The 23446-nt window shown below is 41.6% G+C and overlaps 1 protein-coding gene across 4 annotated transcripts in view; it reads right to left on the reverse strand.

Annotated features, from left to right (window-relative positions):
* Positions 1–23446, reverse strand: part of LOC105279090 (sodium/potassium/calcium exchanger Nckx30C) — a 64402-nt gene that overhangs the window by 39045 nt on the left and 1911 nt on the right. For 3 of the 4 annotated variants that reach the window (XM_026967792.1, XM_026967793.1, XM_026967791.1), the window contains exon 2: positions 12405–12428. The exons of the other annotated variant lie outside the window; for it this stretch is intronic. In XM_026967792.1, the coding sequence (XP_026823593.1) occupies positions 12405–12428 (24 nt within the window). The remainder of the gene's footprint in view (positions 1–12404; positions 12429–23446) is intronic. 4 annotated transcript variants of the gene reach the window in all.

The following is a 23446-nucleotide window of genomic DNA, read 5'->3' on the forward strand; positions in this document are numbered from 1 at the left end:
ACGCTAACGATATTACGGATATGTCCTGTGCCTAGAATATATCGCGCGATTTTGACGCCGCGCCGCAAAATCTCATAATGCGTAATCGAATCCAGCGGTCCGGCTGTGATCCGAGATGTGTGATAATCCCGTTTCCCGTGAGACCGTTCTGACATTATGTCTAAAACGGTGGAGATCTGGCGAGAGCCACGTGACGCGACGAAATAATAAAAACTGACGACAGGAAACGCGCGATAGCTGACGCTCATACATTACAACGAGAAGGAAAAAAAGAGAAAAAAAGAAAAAGAAAGATAAGAAAAGAAAAGAAATAAAAAATCGCTACGTTGAATTCGCGCATCCTCGATGCAGTTTACGGCTTGTTTCGCTTATTTGCGCGCGGCTTGTATTTTAAGCCACAATTGACATTGTTATCTGCGAGTGAGTTTCTGCTGTAGGATGGACGCTTTTCCAGTGGGCGATGCACGTGGGTTTCTCGTCATCAATGGTGGATACTTGCCGATGATGCGAATGCAGATAGGCGTTAGTCTGAAGCAGCAAAGCCGAGAGATCCCTCACAGAGAGCGGCCGAGTTGTTGCGAGAGCGGAGATACGGGTTTCTGCCGTTGTCACTCCGTTGTCGGGGGTAATGAACTTTCTAATTACCAGAGGCGCCTGCGGACCCCGATTTGAATTCCGAGACGACGTGTAACCGCCGGAATTACTGCGGAGTCGTCGCAGCCGCGATAACTTTCGCAGATTAGTGTTCAAATATTTAAAGGACGGTTACTATTACGGTTACTGTGACGTGCATCCGTCATTGAATCGCGGGAGGTCCTGTACAATCGCCGGAGTCACTTTCGAAAATTGGCGGCGCCACGCGAATTTTAATGATAAGAGATCCGCTCGGCGAGGGAGATAATCACGGGCAATATCGCGGAGTGACGTTGCACATCGCATTTTATGCATGAGGTGTCGGTGAGTTGCCATTTTTCCGCTCGCGAAAAATGTGCCTCGCGCGAACATTAATAACGCGATATCACTCTGCGGTTAGCGTGATCCGCGCGGGACCAGCAAATTCGTTGACACTTTTATTCTGATTGATACCGATATAAATCGGTTATATAATCCGTTCGCTAATTATCATTGTATTCCAAATGGCATCCGCACGGCCGCATAAATTCGCAATTTTGCGATGCAATTACGTAACCGCATGAAACATTTTTAAATGATGTAGCTAATAAATAATGTAATTATAAATATATAATATGTCTCTCGACTTTTCCATATATGTATATTTATTTGCAGTATTATATAATATTATATTATTAATATGATATAATAATCAATATTAATATTACGATTTATACGATAAATAAATTTTATGCTTATAATATCATGTATTTATACACTGAAACAGCACATGTATCGCTCCTTACAAAGTTATTTATGGTTACTAATCAATCGAGCGCGTCGGATAGTTTGCAGCTCGTTAGGATAGCGTTATTAGACCGATTATCTGTTAATTGCCAACTTTACTCATTAGCCATTTGATTTTTATTCGCAGTTCCAGATAAGATTATCTACAACGCCTCCTTGCGCAACGTAAATTATCATTCTCGCGGGAAGAGAAATTAATAAGCGCAAGCGTTCGTGTGGTTGCTATCTGACGAATTATTTAACGATCTCGCGGGGCGAAGCACGCAAAGAGCTTTCCTCGTTTCTGCTCTCGCATCTAGACGTTGCGTTAAAAAAAAATAAATCTGCACATTGTCCGATACGCGTACTGCTTGCAGTTATGATATTCATCCGAATTGCATGCAAATATATTTTCATTGATTTTCGTATGATGAGCGCCGAGTTTCGATATTCAAAAGTTCCTCAATGTCTTTTATATCGATGGCACATAATGCTGTTGTCCGAATCGGTACAATTTTGTTCCGAAATCCGAGATACTTGACTGACGTCATGGTTGCAACGCCGAGGACCCGTGCTTTACCTGGTCCCGTATAACTTTTTCCCTTCGAGGATTGAGCTCAAAGCGAACGCGAGTCGACTCTTCAAGTATTTCATCGAGTTTGAGCAAAGACCCGCCGATTCTGGAGAACTTTTCACCTGCAGTCGTCTTGTCGAGATTTGCTTACATCTTTCATGAATTTCGGAAGTTCGCGCGATTCGCATCGTGACTTCCCTTCCTCGTTTATCTTCTGATTAGGCTTCGCGATCGCCTTTTGTCTTTTCTCCGGATACCGGCAGTGGCGGAACGAATCGTAGTCAAAAAAATGCAAAGATGCGATATGCACATGGTGAGTTCCGGGATACCGAAAGAGGGCTCGTCCTTGGATTTTCGCTGACTGTCCTTTCACCGGTATGAGTCTCTGCTCTTATTCTACAACATTTTCTAAAGCCTAGTAAGGCCAGAAGACTTCTGTGGTAATATCGACTCGGCCGACAGGAGTGCGGACGCAGCACATAAAGTATAGCACATAAATCTAGGGACTTCACCGAGAATCGCCGTCGAAAATTGGCACGGCTCCTATCTTTTTCTCGGCATACTTTCGCCAACGTATGCGCAACTTTGTGCAAAGGTCTCGTTATACTTTGAACACTTGTCAGTTGCAAGTTTGGTAGCTTCACTCAAGTTTCGGCTGTTCATCTGCATATCTATCATCCTGTATTGCGTAAGATTATGAGAGTCTTGTTCCTTTCATTTAATGTTATTTGGATATTTATAGTATCAATTTGATTTGTAATTTAATGATATTACATAATTGAGTTGTTTAATGCTCTTAACATTCAAAGAGATGTACAACGTGATGGATAATATTTATAGCTCAAGAAAGTGGACTGATTGATGCACGAGAATTGCTGTTATCCATGCGATCATCCAACATCGAGCAAATTGGAAACCGACTAACTCGATCGCGAAGCCTGACAAATGCAAAGCCGTCGCACGCGCCCTCGCGCACTTGTCACTTAACCGAAAGTGAGAATTTACGAGAGACACGCGGCCGATTCGCCGAATGGGAATCCATCCATCTTGCCGATCGATGGCATTTTGCGTCCCAAGTACGCAAACTACGGTGATCAGGGGGCCCTTAACGATTCTCGGAAGTAATCGATGCATTTTTTGAAGGACGACGGCTCTCATGAAGCTCATAATGTGAACTCGCTTTCTCTCTTTTTCTTTTTCTTTTTCTTGCTCACCGAATCCTTCCTTGCCCTGGATATTGACTCGCGCAAAAATCGATATGGCGGCAAGATTGGGAGGACATTTCACCAGTATAAATGTAACTTTCGAATGAGCGGCCAACGAATGGGCCTGCGTCACGGAACCAGACGATTCTCAGTAATGCAGGAAAATAACACGAACAGAACGTTCTTGTGCAATGTCACAAAATTGTGCAGGTCTTGCCAATCCCGAAATATTATATAGCCCCCTTTCATCCCTTGTTAGCAATGGAATAATCATCGTGCACGTCGCGGCTTAAATGTGCGCACGATGATTAACGCCGGCTTCATCCGGCACGTCGTATCGGTAGGCGAAATTATATCGAAACGTCATAGCTATAATACATCGACGGGGACAGTCATGCGGAAAAGCGTGTGACTGCTGCTCCTAATTGAATATTATCGTCGACGGCGAAGGAGATTGCTATACGACAGCTTGTCAGCTGCAACAATGCGTTCTGATGCTCGCGTGTTAAGTCGCGCGCACACGAATGGGGTAAGCAGCTTACGTGAACCCACGGCAAATTTATACGAGTTGGTTTAACTGTTGCACAAATATACACATATGGGTGTGCGTGTATGTGTGACTCTGTTTTCCTCCCTCTTTCTCTTCCTCTTTCTCTTTCTTCCTCTTTCTCGTGCGAGCAATCGTGATTTTATGGATCATGTGCTTTCTCTTATCAATGTTGGCGAAATTATCAAATTGCCTCCAAGTGATATCGCAAAGTTATTCCAGCTTTCGTGACCCTCCTTGATTAGTAGGTCTTGGTATCCTCTATGATAGCGTAATCAAAACTCGTTTTGTACAATCGCGCATTCTGCGCTAATCATAGTTTCTTGTTTCTTCGCACGTTTTATTCCGAACAGGTATATTTTTATTAAGATAAGAGCACGTTGAATAATATGAATTATGATAAATGCAGGTGCATGATGATGTATTTTATAATAAATTAGAAGTAGAATTATTGTTCTTTACTGGCATCGCACTAAACAATGTATAACAATGTGCCATAGCCATTGTTACGAAAATCGGATTATAAAAATTTTGCTTCGAGTCAGAGGCAAATTACACACGTGCGTGTTGGAGATTTCATTCAACTCCATTTTCCCAAAAAAATTCGCGATAAAAAATATTCATCTGCAATGGTCGTCATCCAATTGTCGTTGATCCAATTTGCGATGGAAGAAATGCGCAAGTTTAATGTAGAACAGAGGGTTTACGCCCTCGAAACAATAACTATCATCGCGAAATTGCTTTGTATCAAAGTTACAAGTCTCCTTTGCAGCTGCGCATCAAATGCAGATATAATGTACGCCGCGAATGCTACGGTCTTTGCGAATCCAACTTTACTCAACATCTGCTTTCGTGCGATTATTTTGAGCTGTAAAAGCGGCTGCGACATTCTCTCATTAGGGTAATAGGTGAAACCTCTTTCCCTGATTTTCTCGAAAGCTTTCGTCAATTTTCTCGATGCCCATCATCAATGCTTCTTATTTTGGTAAATTTTCGCGTCGAGTTGATGTATCCGATTTATTTAGCGTGTGTAGGTATTTCATTTGGCGTATTACGAGACCCAGGCGGTTCCTTTCTTTAATAAAATTGATTTTATGCCTACGCGCTGGTATCGCGGTGTACATTTTCTAAAGGCCGGAGTCTGTATTTTCCCTGCAAATGTTAGATATGTAGAGTATATCGTTTAATGACTTTACCAAGTATTTTCGTGCTAGCGACGCATATCAAGTTTGTTAGACAGTTACGTAGCGTATCCTGGTGTTGCAAAACCGCTTGTGTTTCCTGCAAAAAGGAGCGAGAAAATAAACCATGTCACGGTACGAAACAAAATCATGATAATTATTATACTGTTCGTTGAAAAAAAGAGCATAAACAGAGAATTTCATAAAAAATATTCCATTACAAGAAAGTTACATAAACAATACCACGTCATATCATTTACAAGTGCAAATGTACCGATCAGATTTCATAAAAGTAATAAGGAGAAGAAAATAATCGCGTTAAATAATCACATCTCGATTCGAGATATTGGCGCAAAAGAGAAAAATAATATTAAAATCGATACCGACAATGTCGCAGGACGATGTTCGCTCACCCACGATTATCTGTTTTCCGAAGTGATAATGGCCTGTTATCGGTGAAAGTGTTATAGTTACCTACTCCCGAAACTACCTATATATCAACAATCGACAAAGATCGCATCGTAAGAGAGAACATGATAGATAACGTTGTAATATAAGGTCGTGCACAACGCGATCAATCTGCATAATGTAATATCAAAGTATAAAATTAAATGCTCGAATCTAAAATGAAATCTAAGCAAATAGTTATAAAAATTGTTTCTGAAAATATAAAGTCTCTTTTTCTCTCTCTGCTAATTGTCTGTGATGAGTCAATGAAATTTTCAAATGAATTTTGTCGAATATTATTCTTGTTGATTATTATACGTTAATTGCATATAGTATATGTACAACTTCTCTATTTTTTTTCTATATAATTGAATATTGGCCCTACGATTGTGAAAATCTTACATCTCTGCTGTCGTAAAATATCCCTATTAACATATCGGTAATAAAAGCATGTGAGTCATAAGTTTATTAAGCTCGTAAAGGGAGTTCGGAAGGGATCCTCCGCCGGTAAATGCGTGAGATATACAACTCACTCGTAAAGATAATGTATCTGAGAAAGAATCGTGTTCCTAAATGGAAGGAAACTGGTGCATCGGTAAAAAGAAGAAAAAAGAAAGATACGATGTCGAGGGCAATTTGTTTGCATCCGGCGTATTTATTCTGGAAAATGTCACAGCTTCTCTCCTCCACGCGATACCTCTCAGAGTTTCTTTTAACTGAAATAAATTGGATCCATTCCCGTTGGCTCGCCAACGCCGCGATTTAATTTTGCCAATGAATTAAAAATCCATGATATTTCATGAACCGGGAGTAGCCTCCCCTTAATTATGCAAGATAAAGACGGTGAGATTACCGCTGTAATCGCGTACGGTAATGATTATTTCGCGATCGTGTTTGACTCTCTTGTGAGATTTACATAAATTGTCGTAAGAATCCGATAATTGACAGGAATAAAGAAATCAAAACAGATCTCCGTGATGTGGCATGTCGAAGCGAGGGATCGTCAAAGCCATCACGGGCGAAATTAATTTGTTTCGACAAATGGATTAAATTAAAGTAAATCTCTCTTGGCATCTCAATGCGTTATGCATTGTGATGCTTCTGCATCATGCACCTCGTCCCATTCTCATTTCACGATAACATCACGTATCTTACCGAAATGAGATGCTAGTAGAACGCGCGTGACTTGTTTGGGAAATTATCAGAAAATGAAACGAGCCTTTGTGTGGACATGACAGATGTCGATATTACAAGCACGAATATAGCCCCTCAGATTTCCTGCTTTAAAGGGCAGATACACAATGCGTAACGACATATCAATGCGAATGCTTTGTAAAAAAAAGGAAGAAGGAAAATAAATTCGGATTAATATTAACAATCCTCGTGGCATTTAAAGCAGCACATTCGGTTAAATTACCATACAAATACCACTCGCGATTAAATACCTGCTTTAATTAGCTCTGACGTTGACAATTTATAATAGTGCGCTTTGTGCGTACGATAGACGAAACCAAGCAGAAATTATCGACACTATCGCACTATTATAACAAAAAGCGTTATATCGAGAGATTATGCACCGTTTTTTCGATGATGTAATCGTAAGGACAAAGAGATTACGTGCCTGGATGCTGAACTGGAAAATCTTTCCGAATCAGTCAGCAGCTGATATGAAATCCGATATAGAGTTCGCGAGTGTAACGTAACGTATTATATGGTTCATGTAAATGTAATCAAAGCTGATTGACTGTACATAGTTATGACTGATGACTACCATTTTTAGAATCGCGGAAAGCTGTGTCGTGCACGTGTATGCAAGGACTAAATCGCATTACGCTAATTTAACATAATACATCAACTAACAGAAACTACCGCTTGCTAGAACAATATTGTCAAAAATATCGATCTCGTTTTTTCTTGATCGATGAGAACAATAGATACAAATGAAGTCATACATCACATTACGTGTGTGACACTATAGTCAACACGTTACGCCGCGGTATCATAGTTTAAAGTTTTAGCCTGCGTCATGCTATATACTTGGAGCACATCGTTTAAATCTAGAATGTCAATTCGCGGCAGCGCTCCTAAAAGCGAAGTTATAAATGTCACAATAAATTCTATTTCCGCGGCTGCACATAGTTCAGACGTACAAGCGCGAGAGTGGTCGAATCGAGCTACGTATTATCAATCTAGTTATGATTCAAATATTCGAAACGAGAGATAATCACACATCTATATTCGCGGACGAATAAAGCACGACGAAAACGTTCAACAGAGCAGGAAATCTGCATGTCACAAGATAAATGATTAATAAAATTATATACATATATATGACTGAATAACGAGGTAGGTCTGCATGCAACATGTTAAGCCCTACATGTTAGCCGTTTACTCTTCAAATTGGCCTAGACAGCAAGGTTGAAGTATCCATTTGCATACTCGACCTGAACGAGCGCGCGAGGTGATTTTTATTTGCTAACAATATTTGTTCGATAAGTGCGTAATGAAACAGATAGAGGAGAGTAATAATTGATAGTCCTTCAGAAATTAAATATAATTACCATGAAATAAATGAATGTTAATAATTTATAACTCAGATTGATATAAACCGCCTCCAAAGTCTGCGGAAACGGACGTACAAAAGAAGCATGTGTGTATGAATGCTTGTGAAATATTAATATGGCAGAAAAGTCATGAGAAACAGAATATCCGGAGTATCTCCGCTGGATCTGAAGATGTTGTATATCGATAACGACGCGGCAAAGTAAGTCGCTCGTGCAATTAACGCGCGCGCAGAGCCTTCTAAATTTTAATTAAGTGGATACGCGGGTGGCGTTAAATTTGAGTGACAAGTCTCATTGCCGTTTCTTTGCGATTTGTACGAATTATGTTCACATAATGGATATGTGATCTCTTTGATGAATGCGCAACGTCTCTAGATTCGATTATGCTCTTTGGACTCAAAACCAAAAAAAAAATATATATATATAGAGAGAGATAGAGAGAGACAGAGAAGCATATTGTATGTAAGAATATAACGCGATGCGGTAATGGGATCTCCCTTAACAACGTGAATTCTGAAGCTTGCAAATCGCACGTCGCACAATGCGCTTGTGCTTTTAATTAAAATACGAAAAGGAAGGACAAAGGGGAATATCGTTTGGAATATCGTGCCGCGTAACCGCATGAAATATGCGGGTGCTAATGCATGGCGCTCTTAACGGCAGCGCGTTACGAGCACGTTGCACGTTGCGCAAATTTAATGAGCACGGCGGATGATATAATGCATGTCATCGGTAACTCGCGAGTGCCCGAGTTCGATCGAAAAGAGCCCACTCATGAGCCTTAGATTGAAAGAACTTTAGGCTAAGTACGGTTGATCTGGCGTACGAAACTAGCCGGAGTCTCGGCCAGAGCCCTCACTTCGAATCGGTTATCCCGGTCGAGCAGTCGATAGGGTCGCAATTACACAACTTTTACTTCCGACCCAGTTTGCGCGCCCCGTATAAAATCATTTCGCGCGGGTTTCCTCGAGCAGGATCCCGGATAATGAACAATAATCGCGAACAACTCTCCGACAAATTCTATCGGTCCGTCTTCTCGTCCGCGTTACCGTCCAATGTTTCTGACGCCGCTAACTTTCCACGTCGTCGTCGTCGCAATTGTCAGGGTGCCGTTACATGGAGCGTAACTTGCGTAAGCGTAACCTGCGTAACCTAGTAATTTTATAGAAGTTACTATAAAACTTACGCCTAGTTAGTTTACGCTTTCTACGCCAGTTGTCAATTACGCCGAATCCAATTTCTGGTGGAAAATACGCTAAATGCATGTGTGTGACAGTGTGTGTGTATCCTTTTTTGACTCGCGATCGTCGTGCCAAAATTTCTGAAAAAATGGATCAAATTCGGGTAATTTAAGAAATGCATCTAAATTCTATAAAGGACTATATTCGCAGCTCACTTTTATCAATAAATGCGCGTATTTATTTATGATATTCTATAATATATGTAACGTGAACTATATACTAAATGCATGCATTTATCATAAAAGTGAGCTGAGAATATGGACCAAAATGTTTAAATAATGCATTTAATTACTTGGATATAAATCAGTGCATCGGTTGCATAGTATGACAAAAGAATTTCAATTTATGTCCGATAACTATGGTATATTCATTTGCATGTCTGGACTATTTTCAACAGCTTACTGCAGCTTATACATTTTCACTTATGTATTTCCGTTTTAAAATACAGCATAAATGTGGATATTGTGGGTGGTTCTTTAGCTTCACCACAAATTTTATTGATCATAAGTGCTTCAAGCAGTACGTTGAAGGAGAAGACCACATCAGCATCGATGAAAACCATATCGTAACAATAAGTATAATTTGTTGGCAAGAACCCCTAATACAAGATTAGAATCCATGTTTAAGAGATTCCAGGTTTTTTGTGCTAGACACGCGTCGTCAACCAGTCAACCACTCCGTATACTTTATTTAGGTTATTTCACGCATACTCGTACATACATTACACACATATATTACGCTTCAACACATTCTTACATCAAAGTATCTATTTCACATGACGCGTATTTAGCAATACGCTTAAATAATAACAACCAATCGATTTATTTCTGTTGTATTGTACAACAGAAGTCCCGATCTGTTATTGGTCAGGCTCGTTACGCTTTATGCGCATTTAACGCAAAGTACGCGCCATGTAACATGGGATTTTCAAAATAGCGTACATTCTAGTAATTTACTAGAATACGCAGTGTGCCTATTCTAGCTACTCACTAGGTTACCCAGGTTACGCTTACGCAAGTTACGCTCCATGTAACGGCACCCTCACGCTATGCTTTACACGACTGTATTTTCGTATCTTTCGAGTTCCACGAGTGCGGCAGAGCGTTACTATCGGCATAAGTAGATTCCACTAGCAAGGTTTCTTCCCCCCCAGTTCTTCCTCGCGCGACTCGATTTCTGTATCCAGACGCAACCGTCGTCCTCATGCTCCAGGAACTTTCGACACAACCTTTCAGCTTGAAGTTTCGGCTAGCCAAGGAACTAACACTCGCGTTTAATCGTTGAACGAACTATCGCGAGTAATGACGTACGATTTCTTTTTAAAAACATTCTAAACAGTCCAAGGCGAGGCGATATCGTGCATATCTCTAGCGATTCTGTAGAGCGATTCCGTAGCATGTAGATTCGTCAGAATGGGATTCCCCAGCGGAAGTCTCGTTTCAACAACCGCGGTCGGACCGATGATACGCGCATGCCAGGAAAAAGGGAAGAGAGCGAGGATCGATCTCCCGCGAAAGACTGCAGGAGATTCCCTCCGATCGGCTCGACAATTCGATTATCCGAGCGATTGGATTTTCCACATCGTCCATCAGGAGTAAATTATTTCGTACCACGGAGAGAGTAGCGGAGTAGCCGCACGCAGAGCGTGATTCGATGCCCGCCGCACAGGAATAAAGCATCCGCTCGCACTCTGCTGATGCATTCTCCATGAATTGCGAAGATCCCGTGATCATGCGCGTGATCAAAAATTAGACGATAGAAATCGTTGAGGATCAATCCGGACGATGCAATTAAGATGTCGCGGACGGTCAGATTGATATTCACGCACGCGATATTCCGACCATCGTCATTCCGCTCGTCCTCGTTTCGCGTCGGGACGCGAGGTCTCTCTCATTGATCATGCAAAACAATCTCGTTGATTGTCTGGCGAAATTCAACGATGAGTTAGTTTTGAAAATTGTGCAGTACGCGATCCCCGAGCACTCGATACCGCCAACCCGGCGCAGTAAGTCAAGCACGGTATCGATTAAGCGCGGCCAGGTGATTGTACGTATAAACGTAATCATGTATAGCTTCGTCTGAATTAAATATCATGTATTTTCCACCATCGAAACGCGTTTTCTTTCAATAAATCTGTTGCAAAATTAGAGAATGAAAAGTATTGCGAGCCTCTTGGCTTAATCAGTAATTAATTACGAGCGATTTGTATGGAAGGATGGATTGAAAATCTCGGATGGATGATGGAATACAGCGACAGCCCTGTTACACGAAAGTTATTAATATAAATTAGGTTTCGGATGCTCAGGATGTTTTCGAAGAGCGAGTTGAAACGAGTTTAGGAAGCTTCGCTCGATTTTGATAGAATTTGTTAAAAGTTGCCGCACACACAGGCATCGCGTAAAAATCGCTGTAGCACTTGCGCGAAGTTGAAGGGATCAGTTTCCAACTTCTTGGTTTCTTGATCCGTCCAGCAGCTTACCTTTTTTTCATCCAAAAAGCATTATTTTCTCTTTGCGACACACATACATAACGTAAGATTAATTGTAAGAGTGCATAATGTTATCTGACGCTGCAAAGAACGACAAAGTTGAGTATACCTAACAATGCTTCAGAAATTCAAACTTCATGTATTTTTGACATCTTATTCAAATCTTACAGTTACTGACGAGTCCGTGTATCTCAACGTGTCTTTAAAATTAAAGATATGCGCGCTGCATAAACTGCAAACCCAAGAGTGTTATATCTGCATACTTGAAGTGTTTTTTGCATTATTGCTCGATTTATAAGTATAACACATATATGTGTTCAAATGGAATAAGTGAACGTGTTACTTTCAAATAACACAGATAAAATGCATCATATAACACACGTTAGTTTGCAGCGTACATGTTTCAAGGAATAAGGACATGTTTCCAGAATAAGGCGATATACATCTCTACACATCTATCACAAGATGCAACTGATCTAACAGGGAGAACGTCGTTGAGAGTTGCTTCATCAGTCTTTTTTCGTGGATCTCTCAACGATAATCAGCACATTTATTGTATTTCTACAGTAGAAATTGATATTCGCTACTAAAGCACAGCTGTCCGTGTTAGTTTGGACGCACCGCGAGAAGGATTGACGGCGGCTTGAGAGATTCGATACAAGGATGGTGACAGAAATGGCGAGGATGTATAAAATATGCTTATAAAAATGTACCAGAGACGGCAAGAAGGAGAAAGAGAGAAAGAAGCATGCGACTCACCAATGCCTGGGCGGCGCTCTGGTGCTGCAAGCAAGAAACATTCAGTTACAATCACAATAACGACAATCAGTTAATGTTTTTTAGTAGCTTGTGTTAACGCTAGTAACAGACAGTTCAACAGTGATGCGGTGCTCGCGAAAGCTTGGAAACACATTGACTTGTACACAGACAACACTGAGAAAAGTATGTTCACATCGTGGCAAGCCAGTAGTCACTGATTTGCAGTCGGCATTCTCGAAATGTAATTATATAATGAAATTTTCAAATATAAATTGATGCATAGAAATAATAAAATAATTGAAATATATGAAATATTTACGACTCCGGCTGTCCCGACCACATATTTTTCCAAGTGTAATTTCCTTTTCACGGCTGCACGGTTGCAAGCTTATAAAATGCGCTGATTACGTATTAATGAAGTACACTTGTCATATATGTTGTTTTGATGCATAATATGTAAATAACTGTGTAGCGAAAGAATCTCACTTCTGAACTTCACTTGCTTAACCCTTAAGTAAGCGCATGGGGTCAGAGAAAGACTGACTTTTAGTAGTTCCCCAATATGTATAGGAAAATGTTTATTTGTTTTTGTTAACTTAAAGAGAATTTGGTTTTTGTTTTTTATTAAAGTAATAAACTATATGAGTAATAAAGTAATAAAGAAAAGTGCGCCCACTTGTGTGATTTTGCCAATGCGCTTACCTAAGGGTTAAATCGTCGAGCGAGCAGCGACTCATATCGATTATCACATTTTTAAAACATGTCCGGACTGAAAGGCCGGCTAAACTAAAGTTTGTTTAGAAATAACAAGAAAAAAATTCAGACTGTTATCTCCCCATGATTATCCTGCAGGGAATTATCCGGGAGCGTGTATTTTCGTTAGAAAACAAAAGAAAAGGGGAGAACCAAAAAACTCTAGCACTTTTTGCGTATCTGTTTTTGTTCATTGGGTTAAACATTAAAAGTACAAACTCCGCGCTGATTAAAATGGATGGCGCCGATGAGATCCGGAACTATCGGTATTACAATTGTGCATACACTCGCATCATACTTAGTTTTTGATGAACTGAGTGTTCATCAGAGTTTACTTCACGCTTGCACCCGTGAAAGCGTCATGCGCATAGCTCGCGCGTTACATAAAAATATTTGCCCGCGCAAGCACACGGCGATGCTGTCACAGGCAGACCACTGTAACTCGTTCCGAAATTTTTTTCGCAGGAAAGGAAAGGATCGAGCGTGGTCTAGTTGATTGTGACGGTGAAATGGGTAAAAATGACGTCATGGGGTGGCCTGGACGTGATGCAGGGAGATAGGACGGATTCGAAAATGCGAGAGCATGTGCCTGATCCGAACTTTCGTTAGAGCTCGAGACGCAAAGCGATGTCGGCCGATGTCAAATGATGCGGAAAGCATCGGATTGACACTTAATTAAAGCACTTGCCTCGGAAGATGAATTTCACGTGGGCGCGAACACGTAATAGCCAAGAGACAAGTTACTGTCATCTTTGGCAGAATGCTAAAAGGAAGAGTTCGAGCGGAGGCAGTCAAACGATGAACATCATATCATCGAAGTAAAGTAATATCGCTCGACGTTGAGCGATGCGAACAACACTGAACTGAAACGGATTAACGCTCTTCATCGACGTTTAGAACAACCGGCCATAACTTTGTCGCAGACTCGCCATTTCCGCGTTTGACTTTCACCGTATCTGCATAAACTTTATTGCGTTACAGTAAAGTGATTATTCCCGACGTGTACATCTCTCTCTCTCTCTCTCTCCCCCTCTCTCATCACATTTTCTTCATTATGAAATAATTCCATCACGCTGTTAATACGTGCGAATAATATCGGAATTAACGTTAGCCTTTTAAGGAAGGAACAACAAGGAAGATTTTTTACGGCTTAAGGTTGTGATTAGAAGGAATATATCATCATAAGACAAATATTATTACAAAGATTCCCATAAATTACTGGGAAGTAAATTTTGAGTCATGACGAAGCACATTAAATAATAATGACGATATCAATCTTGTCATAACTTAGCGCTGTTCATGAAGATTAGTAAGCGACTGCAAACGCTTCGTAATTAACGAGGAGGAGCGAGAGAGAGAAAGCGTAAGCGGAATGGTAAACGATATGTTGGCTTTTCTAAGTCATAACTACATGAAATCTAACGGTATCTCGTTGGTATGTTACGGTATAACGTTGACAAATGAAGTGCTTATTTTCCCATCCAACGATGAATCTTTACGGTGAATTTGCTGACAACGACAGGATTGAATAATCCCGATATATTTAATTAGAAAGCAAAGTTGTCGTGGCACGAACATCACGGTTCATAGTGATTCACGAAATAGGATTTGAGGACGTAACTGGTCCCGAGCAACTGGTCAAATGGACAAAGTTTCAAAGTACAGAAATCTCAAAGCGTATTACAGTGTTCCGTAGCGATAAGATCGACGATTCACAGCGGGACATGAGAAGCGCGAGTGAGGAAATAAGCCGTGCAGAGAAATGTAATAACGCGGAAAATAACAGAGGCGCCTGTGTATTAGATATTCTTTTGTGAGGCGAGCATATTTTCAAGTAAATAAAAGTTCGGTCTTCACGGCGTCGCCGCGGGCGATGCCGAGAAATTATTGCGGGCGACGCGAGCGTCTCGAAATGACAAATCCAAATTCTCTGACTAATTCGCGACGCTCTCGCTCTTTCTTTTTCTTTAAACGGTCCGATTTCATAGATAATCTCGAGTCAAACGAACGGCCGGATTGGAATCCCACCGTTGAAATCGATATGGTCGTCAGGCTGAAAAATGCGAGGAACGGGCAGCGACCGTACCGAACGATGGACTATAACGTGAATCCAATAAAATCCTTTTAGCCGTGTCTTCGACTAGGATTTTCTCTTCGGGAAATCGCATGAGAAAGAGCGAAAGGCGTCGTGAAAGAGAATCCAATGGCGTTTCGGCGTTACGTGGTGCCTTCCGATGCGGTTAAATTTGAACGGAAGTCTACTCTCTGATTAAGAGGGAAGGAAAGTGCAGATGACGTTGACCTACATCACGCCTGGCGGAAGCCACGTATACGTATCACGGAAGTGGGACCATCCACTTTGCGGTGCAATTGCGTCCCGCACGGATCCAGCTGTAACAATCATCGGCGATCCGAGTGAGTTCGCGTTTGCGAGCTGTCGTGCGATTCAATTCAGCACGCTTCGCGTATGTCACGACTTTTCGCGTCCGCCGTTCTATCCTTCTCGCGAGAGACTCCCGTTTTTTCTCAGCTCCTCCGAGCAACGAGGGCGATTCCAATTCTCGATTGCGGCACGAATGTTTCCTCCCGCCTTTCCTCCGGAGCCTGCGAGATAAAGGAGCGGATTATGACGCAAGATTTACGGCGGCAATTATAACGCTGATCGCGAGCGCATCGATCAGGGGGGGGGCGACCTATATCGCACGCGTACTTGAGAAATAACGTTCCGAAAGCAGCCCAGGCCGAACGTATACTCCCGAAGAGGAAGTTTGCGCTTGCAAATCGCTCAAGGATAGGATGACCGCATACGTTTTAATTAAGGATCGATGCTTTTTAAGTAACGCAGATATTACGCGGATGTAGATGATATATCAGGGGGACTATAACTGTCATGTTCAATTAGCTAGCAGGCTACTATATATATGTATGCGAAACACCATGTTATTTAATTAATAAATAGCTGCGAATTCTTCGAATGGTAAAAGAAAGATACAAATATAAGATATATGGATATATGTACACAGCGAAGCTGTATATTATAAACTTATAAAGTAAATACAATATCACTATAATATCGATCACAAATTGAAAACAGTTTGGTAGTTTAGTTATAAGAAATATCGACACATTTATATTTTTATTATTATATGTCATTGCAGGCTGCTTTTTCTCATTGCAAGCTCTGACGAACTCATTGTTTTCGGAACGGTTATTTTATCGGGTACCGCTGTTATTTTCGCGCGGTTTATTACTTTCTGTAGAGTTCCAGGATTTTGCTACGCATACTTATTGAGCACATGATCGCACATCGGGTCGACGTTATATGCGCTACCGAAATCATTGGCGAGATTAGCCCGTCCCGACTTCGCTGTTAAAGTTTAAACGCTGAGAAGCGTCCGAGCCGCGAGAACAGAATCAGGTACGTTAAGTATTAAAGGGAGAGAACGTGAGATTTCGTCTGTCGAGTTTTCTCGGATTGGTCTGAGAACTTGTGTCTCTTTTAATGATTTCACCATTATTTTACAGCCACGTTCCACTTAGCGATACTTTAGTCTTACGCGATTACAACTGACCAGTGATCGCCGCGTCTGCGGATTATTGTTCAATTTGTCCGGCGCCATCTCGCGACGCGAGAGGCCGTGCTTCGGATTTCCATATTTCCGTCGCGAAAATCCGCGTCGTTTTCCACGGAAAGTCACCGGGACGACTGAATACCCGATCGCGATACTTTGATCCGTGATTCCAGAAGTCGTCCCATTTTATCCGCTGCGAGAGCCGTTTCGCGGACAGCAAGAGAGATGCTTTCATACAATATTTGTTCAGATAAACTGCGAGCCCTCTGGTTATTTGTATCGCTTGTCACACATGAATATCGCGAAATAATCTGTGTCATCGAACACTCTCCAAGATTAATGCCTTTCCAGTCGAGTATCAATTTGATATACACTACAGCTAAAACGGAATGAAGTAACTCGTAATTTGCATTCTCATAATGATCGATTCACGTGTGTTATTGCTGCTTTATTTTAGAAACTTAATTTTATTTTAGAAGTTACTTTACGGATTACTGTTAATGACGAAGCCAGATTGTGAGGTAAGCGAGCGATATTTTCGCAATGGGGATCTCTGAAACGAGGCGATAGAGAGAGAGAGAGAGAGAGAGAGAGAGAGAGAGAGAGAGAGAGAGAGAGTGACATTGTACTAAAAAAAGATTAAAGAAATACATGCTGGATGATAGTGCACAAAGGAGATGCACACTCAGCGTTCGGCAGAAAAGTAGGTCGAGGCTTTACAAGAAACCAATATAATTGTTAATTATTATGCGTTATATGTGACAAAGGCGCGAACCAATAGCGGCATAGTATTATAATAATACTTCCGTCTACATTAGTGTGCGCGTACGCGCGTGTAATTCGCACCAGAAATTACAACATCCGTAAAAATGCGAACGCGAAAAATTCGTCGATTAAAGCTGCGCATGAATGAACCGGCGTTAAATATCCATGCGCGAATAATTAGCGCATTGGCAGTAATTACGGTTAGCCCGTGATTTAAATACAGAATCGCAAACCAGCGAGACAGAGCCGGTGGTGCAGCGATGTGGCTGTAAAAAAAACCCATGCTCAGTTGCGCGCGCGCATAACGCGTTAATAATTAAATCGATGTGCTCATTTACTATATTTACAAACTCGTAATCTGTTACGCTGCGATGAACGATAAACAAAAGCAGCGCGCGTTTAAGCATGCACGATACGCTGTTCATTTCGAATGCGTTCGTCGTACTCTATTTTGCTATTGAATATTTTTAATTAAGATGAATTAATGATAACGGAAATTATAATCGCGCAAGATTATTTTTATATTTCTGTGCGTGCGCGCGCGCGCGCGTGGTACATTAAATGGACGTCCTTTGCGTTGAAACCTCTATGTAACGACACAGATCGTTTCACTAACTCTATCACTTGTCATTTTTTATATAAAATGTCATTAAACACATCGACGATGTAAACCGTTTTCCCATTTATAATTTATAATTTTACCGTGAATAGAAGATTTTCTCTTGTTACGCTGTAAACGAAAAGGCAAAATATAAAAAAGGTAGCACCTGGAAATATTACGTGCACAGAGTCACGTGTTCGCAAAGCTCTTAATCTGGGTTAAGGTATTAATTTAAATATCATTTATACAAAACGCTTTTACTAATATGTAAAAACAATGACAGAGAGTTGAAGCAGCGCTCATGTAACAGTTTCACTTTCTCTCTTATTGCGTCCAATATCGTGTCTGTATACTCTCTACGGCAGAAACGTTAATCTACTTATCTAATTACTTGTCACCAGTTATTTGTGAATTCTTTGATACACCCACAGAGATACACACACCGTATCCCCGTGTACTACCGAGTCTACCAGATGAATAACCCAACTCCACTGCTTATCCGACTTTCCGTTTCGGGAGAATGCATCTAATGAATGTTAAAGCAGCGTTCACGGCATCTACGTCCAAGTAATAACGATTACGACCCCCGCAACACGAGCTCGTGGCTCAAGCCACAAAGCGTAAAATACCGGAGGGCTTCCGCGGTCGCTCAAGTTGACGACTAAATTCGTACTATCTCGCCCATAATTTCGTTCTTCTTTTTTTCCCCACAACCACCCTCCATCCATCCATCCATTCAGCTGCTCGCCGGCGCGTATTATGTAACGCTACCTCCCTACGTGTGTACACGTTCCCTCGTCTGTCATGACGCGGGTGAACGCGAGAGGGTAAGGGGTTGAAACACGGGCTGAAACGTCGACGTTTGCACACGGGCATCCGTCGAGGTTGCAAGCGTGTAGAAGAGCCTCTGTCGAATCGATTCGACGATGGGTGGAGAGGGCCTCGGCGCTCACTGCAATGCCGTAATTCCTCGCAGTGAGATTTGCAGGATGGCAAAAATGAGAGGACGCTGTTTCCCTTTAAGGACGGCCGGCCTTTGCGAGCCCAGCAGCGAGACAGGATAACGGGGGCGAAAGGGCGAAAAAGGTGCGAGGAATCGCCGGAAGGACCGTCGGGTCACGATTCAGGGCGCGGATGGTCATCCGGCGAAATTATTGGATTCCGTGTTCGCATAAATCTTTCGCGGCGTCCGGGAGAATAATTTAAAATACGACTATGCGCACGGGGTTGCGCGGGGATAGGCGGCCGCCGTATTAATTAAGTCTTTAATCATTCCATTGGCTCCCTTGCATATCTCGCGCTCGGCATTGTTCCGCGGAAAGAACAATAAGGCTAATAACGATCAGTTTAAGAGTTCAATTGGACGCGTGCGGGCAGCACGACTGCATGTCAAGTAAATTCAAGCCCGTCTCCGGATGGCTGCAGATGGCATCTGTTTTAATGGAACCAATGGGATGTCGTTGAAATTGTTTTTACACAACGTGAGTCAAGGCTGCATTTATTATATCGGCGCTTTCGTCATCAGCCTCGTGGAAATGATTACGCACGTATACACACCGATGGCAATGAGGAAGGATCTTCCATTAGCATGACAATAATTTATGTCGCGCTATAAGCACTTTTATTATTACGTAATTACGATCTCGTACAAACGCCTACGGCAACAGATATCATTCCCCCTATCGCGCCCCCTGATCTCCGGTTTAATTGCCGCGGCGTTGATGTTACACGCAAAATTAGTTGAATACACTTGATATTAATAGACACAGCGATACCCGCGTCTAATTATAATCTCGGACGCACGTTCGCCGTACGACAGGAAAAAAGGGAGAACTTTTGAGCGAGTCGAGATAGTAACGCTGTGCACGCGAGCTGTTAAACGACGTGTTAACCATACGTGATACGCATACGGAATGCGAAACGATGATTAACCCTGCAATTATTTCATTTCACGTTACACAACTGTGCTACGTTATCTTATAGTCTATTTATCATTATCAATACTTCGATTACTGTGACTCGCTCGAAAAACATCGTAAAGTTCCGCTGGTCAAGCACGTAAATACGCAAGACGCGATAATAATAACGCAATACTTGAACGATAAATTGAAAAATCTATAAGACATTATCCGATTCATGCAATTAAGGGGATGCTGGAGCTGCTAGTGAACTATTTTTTCACTATAGCGATGGTAATTGCAGTTTCGAAAATTCTCTTTATTGCTTGTGCAGAATAAAAAATCCTTTTCCACAAATGAAGTATAGATAGAAAGAAAGTCCTGTAGAGCGGACTTTCTTTCTATCTATACTTCATTTGTGGAAAAGGATTTTTTATTCTGCACAACATCGCTATAGTGAAAAAATAGTTCACTAGCAGCTCCAGCATCCCCTTAACACGTTAATCATATCGATAATAGTTCACTAAATTATCGTCTCACGCGATAATTGTTTATGGGTCAGGTAACGCATGGTTGTAGGAAGTCTGATTCAGGCAATTTTGGGAATGCTTCAATCATTCGTCAGTTGGATGCAATTATGCAGTTACCAAGGCCTTCTAATCATATCTGAGTCAGTGTCAATGAGCGAAACACATTTCGCACCCTGGGCATTCCGCGTGATTGGCGGGCTTTCGTACTTCGCGATATTAGCGCGTCGCTGCAGAAATAATCGGGGGGTCCGCGAAATCAGCCGATCGATATCGATATCGCTTTCGTGAGAACTTCCGTATTCTTAGTTCCCGCGACGGTCGATCGGTCGTGTTTTGCAGGGATAAAAGATAAATTTCAGTTAAGCCTTCCCGGGTGTCAGCGTAAACGATATCGGCGGCAGGCAAATAAAGCGATTTGTAAAATGGATTCCGCGAATCTCGCTTTCGAAGAAGAGGATTACGTACTTCTGCACTACACATTTTCCTCATATTTTTAACTCCAACTCGGATATTTTAATGTCACTTCATTATTCATTCGTGCCGTGAAAGCAATTTCATTATTTGTTACATGTTACAAACTATAATTGATATTTTGACATATCAAGGAACGTCATGGACATGTTGAACACACATCATGTAGTTGTAAATGAACAGTGCATATTAACGAATGTATTGTGATGACGTGCGCGCGAACGCTTTAAAATGAAATATCAATTACAATTGATCTCTCTCTCTCTCTCTCCCTCTCTGGTTTTCTTTCTCTTTCCTGTCTATATTTTTTAATTAATCATCGCACTTTTCATATCCTACGTCATATTTTATACATCATATGTACATGAGCGTGAATTTGAATACGCGATCAATCCATTGCGCGTTTGAAAGGAAATCTTTATACGTTTACAAAGTCTAGCACGTCCTTTCGCACGTATTATGCCGCAGATGGCCCATTTCTGAGATCGTGATTATATAGCAAAGAGTGTCCTTCCCGCAACCAATTTTCCCTTCACTTAGTCTCTTTCGCCCTCGTACAAGATTCAAAATCGATCGGTGCAAAAACGCACTCCATCCGTGGAACGTTTACTTGAAAGCTTCTCAATCATTCGGTTTTGCGAGCGAATCGATCGCGAAGGATCGTTACGAAAATGCAGGGTTATTCGTTAAAACGCCAACGCTTCGGGAAGATACACCGTTCCGATCGACCTGAAGCCGCCACGGTTCCGGCACGAATCGCCGATCATGCGATGTCCGATTTCCTCGGTCATCCAACAACGATACTCTCGTCAGAGATTAAATGTGGAGGGAAGAAGAAGCCCACTCGGCACCGATAACACTATCGACGCGACCTAGCGAATCCAACAAAACTCGTAATGTCACTCGCGACGACGTCCATCACGCGAGTTTGTTCAGCTGGCGCTAAATGTTGTCGCGCGACAGCTAGTTTTACTGTAATGAAAGTTTCCTCGTTTGTACAGGGTGTCCCGGGTTTTAACCGACAAACTGCGGGAGCATATTCTACTAGTGGAAATAAGAAAAAATTTTTATATCGAGTTTGCTTAGAAATGCTTTATTACAAAGTTATAAACCAATATTCAAAAGAAATATGAGATAAGTAACAACGGATTTTTTCACAAGAATAAAAATTATGTAAGCAATGATTTAGTGACGCATTTCAAAATGTTGTCCTTGCACATCGATACAAGCTAGACATCGACGTAGTACAGAATTTGTTACAGTACGACATTCCTGAAAATTTTGTTGCATCTCAGTAACTGAATTAGTAACTCGTTGCTTTAAATCTATCTGGTACTCTCATGTTAGGAAATCTACGTTGATACTCTCGTACGGCAGCTCGTGCATTTCCGTCACAGAATCCGTACACGAAATGAATATCAGTGTATTCCCCATTTGAAAACACTTTTGGCATTCTGATAGTAATTGCTAGTTCACACGACGATTGAAATCTAACAGCTACTCTTGTGAAAGTAACAATCATACTGAATCGTTTCAACATAGTGAACATGAATACATGTGAATACACGTAACATAAACATCTTCGACCTTCCAAATTCTACACTATGTTCCGTTGTTACTTATCTCATATTTCTTTTGAATATTGGTTTATAACTTTGTAATAAAGCATTTCTAAGCAAACTCGATATAAGAATTTTTTCTTATTTCCACTAGTAGAATATATTCCCGCAGTTTGTCGGTTAAAACCCGGGACACCCTGTATAAAGTCCACGGGACGCGTATTGTCCCACCTTGGTACAGCACCCAGTAAGGCACTTTTTCGCGACAGATCAAAGAAACTTCAACGTGGAGGAGCTCGCCAGTATGCCTGTGACGTCTCTGACGACCTTGAATACCGAGTCCTTCTCCGCTCATGAATCGCGCTATTCTCTTCCTCTTTCTCTCTGTACTGGCATCATTACCAGAATAAACACTAGCCGGTGCACCAGCTTCGCGCGCGAGGATGACCAAAATCCAGGCTGCTGAAAGATGAGAATGTTCTTCATTAAAGAGACCTCGCACGCACACGGAAACAATTGACGTGGCTGTTATTAGCACCGTAGCACCGCACACTACGAATCGATACGTCTTGAGCAAACCTCGCGTCTCGTTGCCAACGTTCTCGAAGCGCGCATACATCTTCGGAGATGACATGATAATGATCGTACGTACTTTGAATAGATAGGCAAGCTATTTTCGTCCCTGTCACGTTATACATACCGTAGAGCTCACGAGGATTGAAGAAATATAAGGGATATTTCGCGAAAATGGATAGGTGACACATAGGGGAGTCATCGTCCGTGTAATCGCATATAAAATCATCTATGTAATAAGAAGAAAAAAAACGGTTTAAAGGAAGACGGGGTGGCAATCGATGTATCTCGATATCTCCCCCTTGGCCTACATGCGGCCG

This window comes from Ooceraea biroi, chromosome 2, assembly GCF_003672135.1.
Source record: "Ooceraea biroi isolate clonal line C1 chromosome 2, Obir_v5.4, whole genome shotgun sequence".
NCBI classification, from domain to species: Eukaryota; Metazoa; Arthropoda; class Insecta; order Hymenoptera; family Formicidae; genus Ooceraea; species Ooceraea biroi.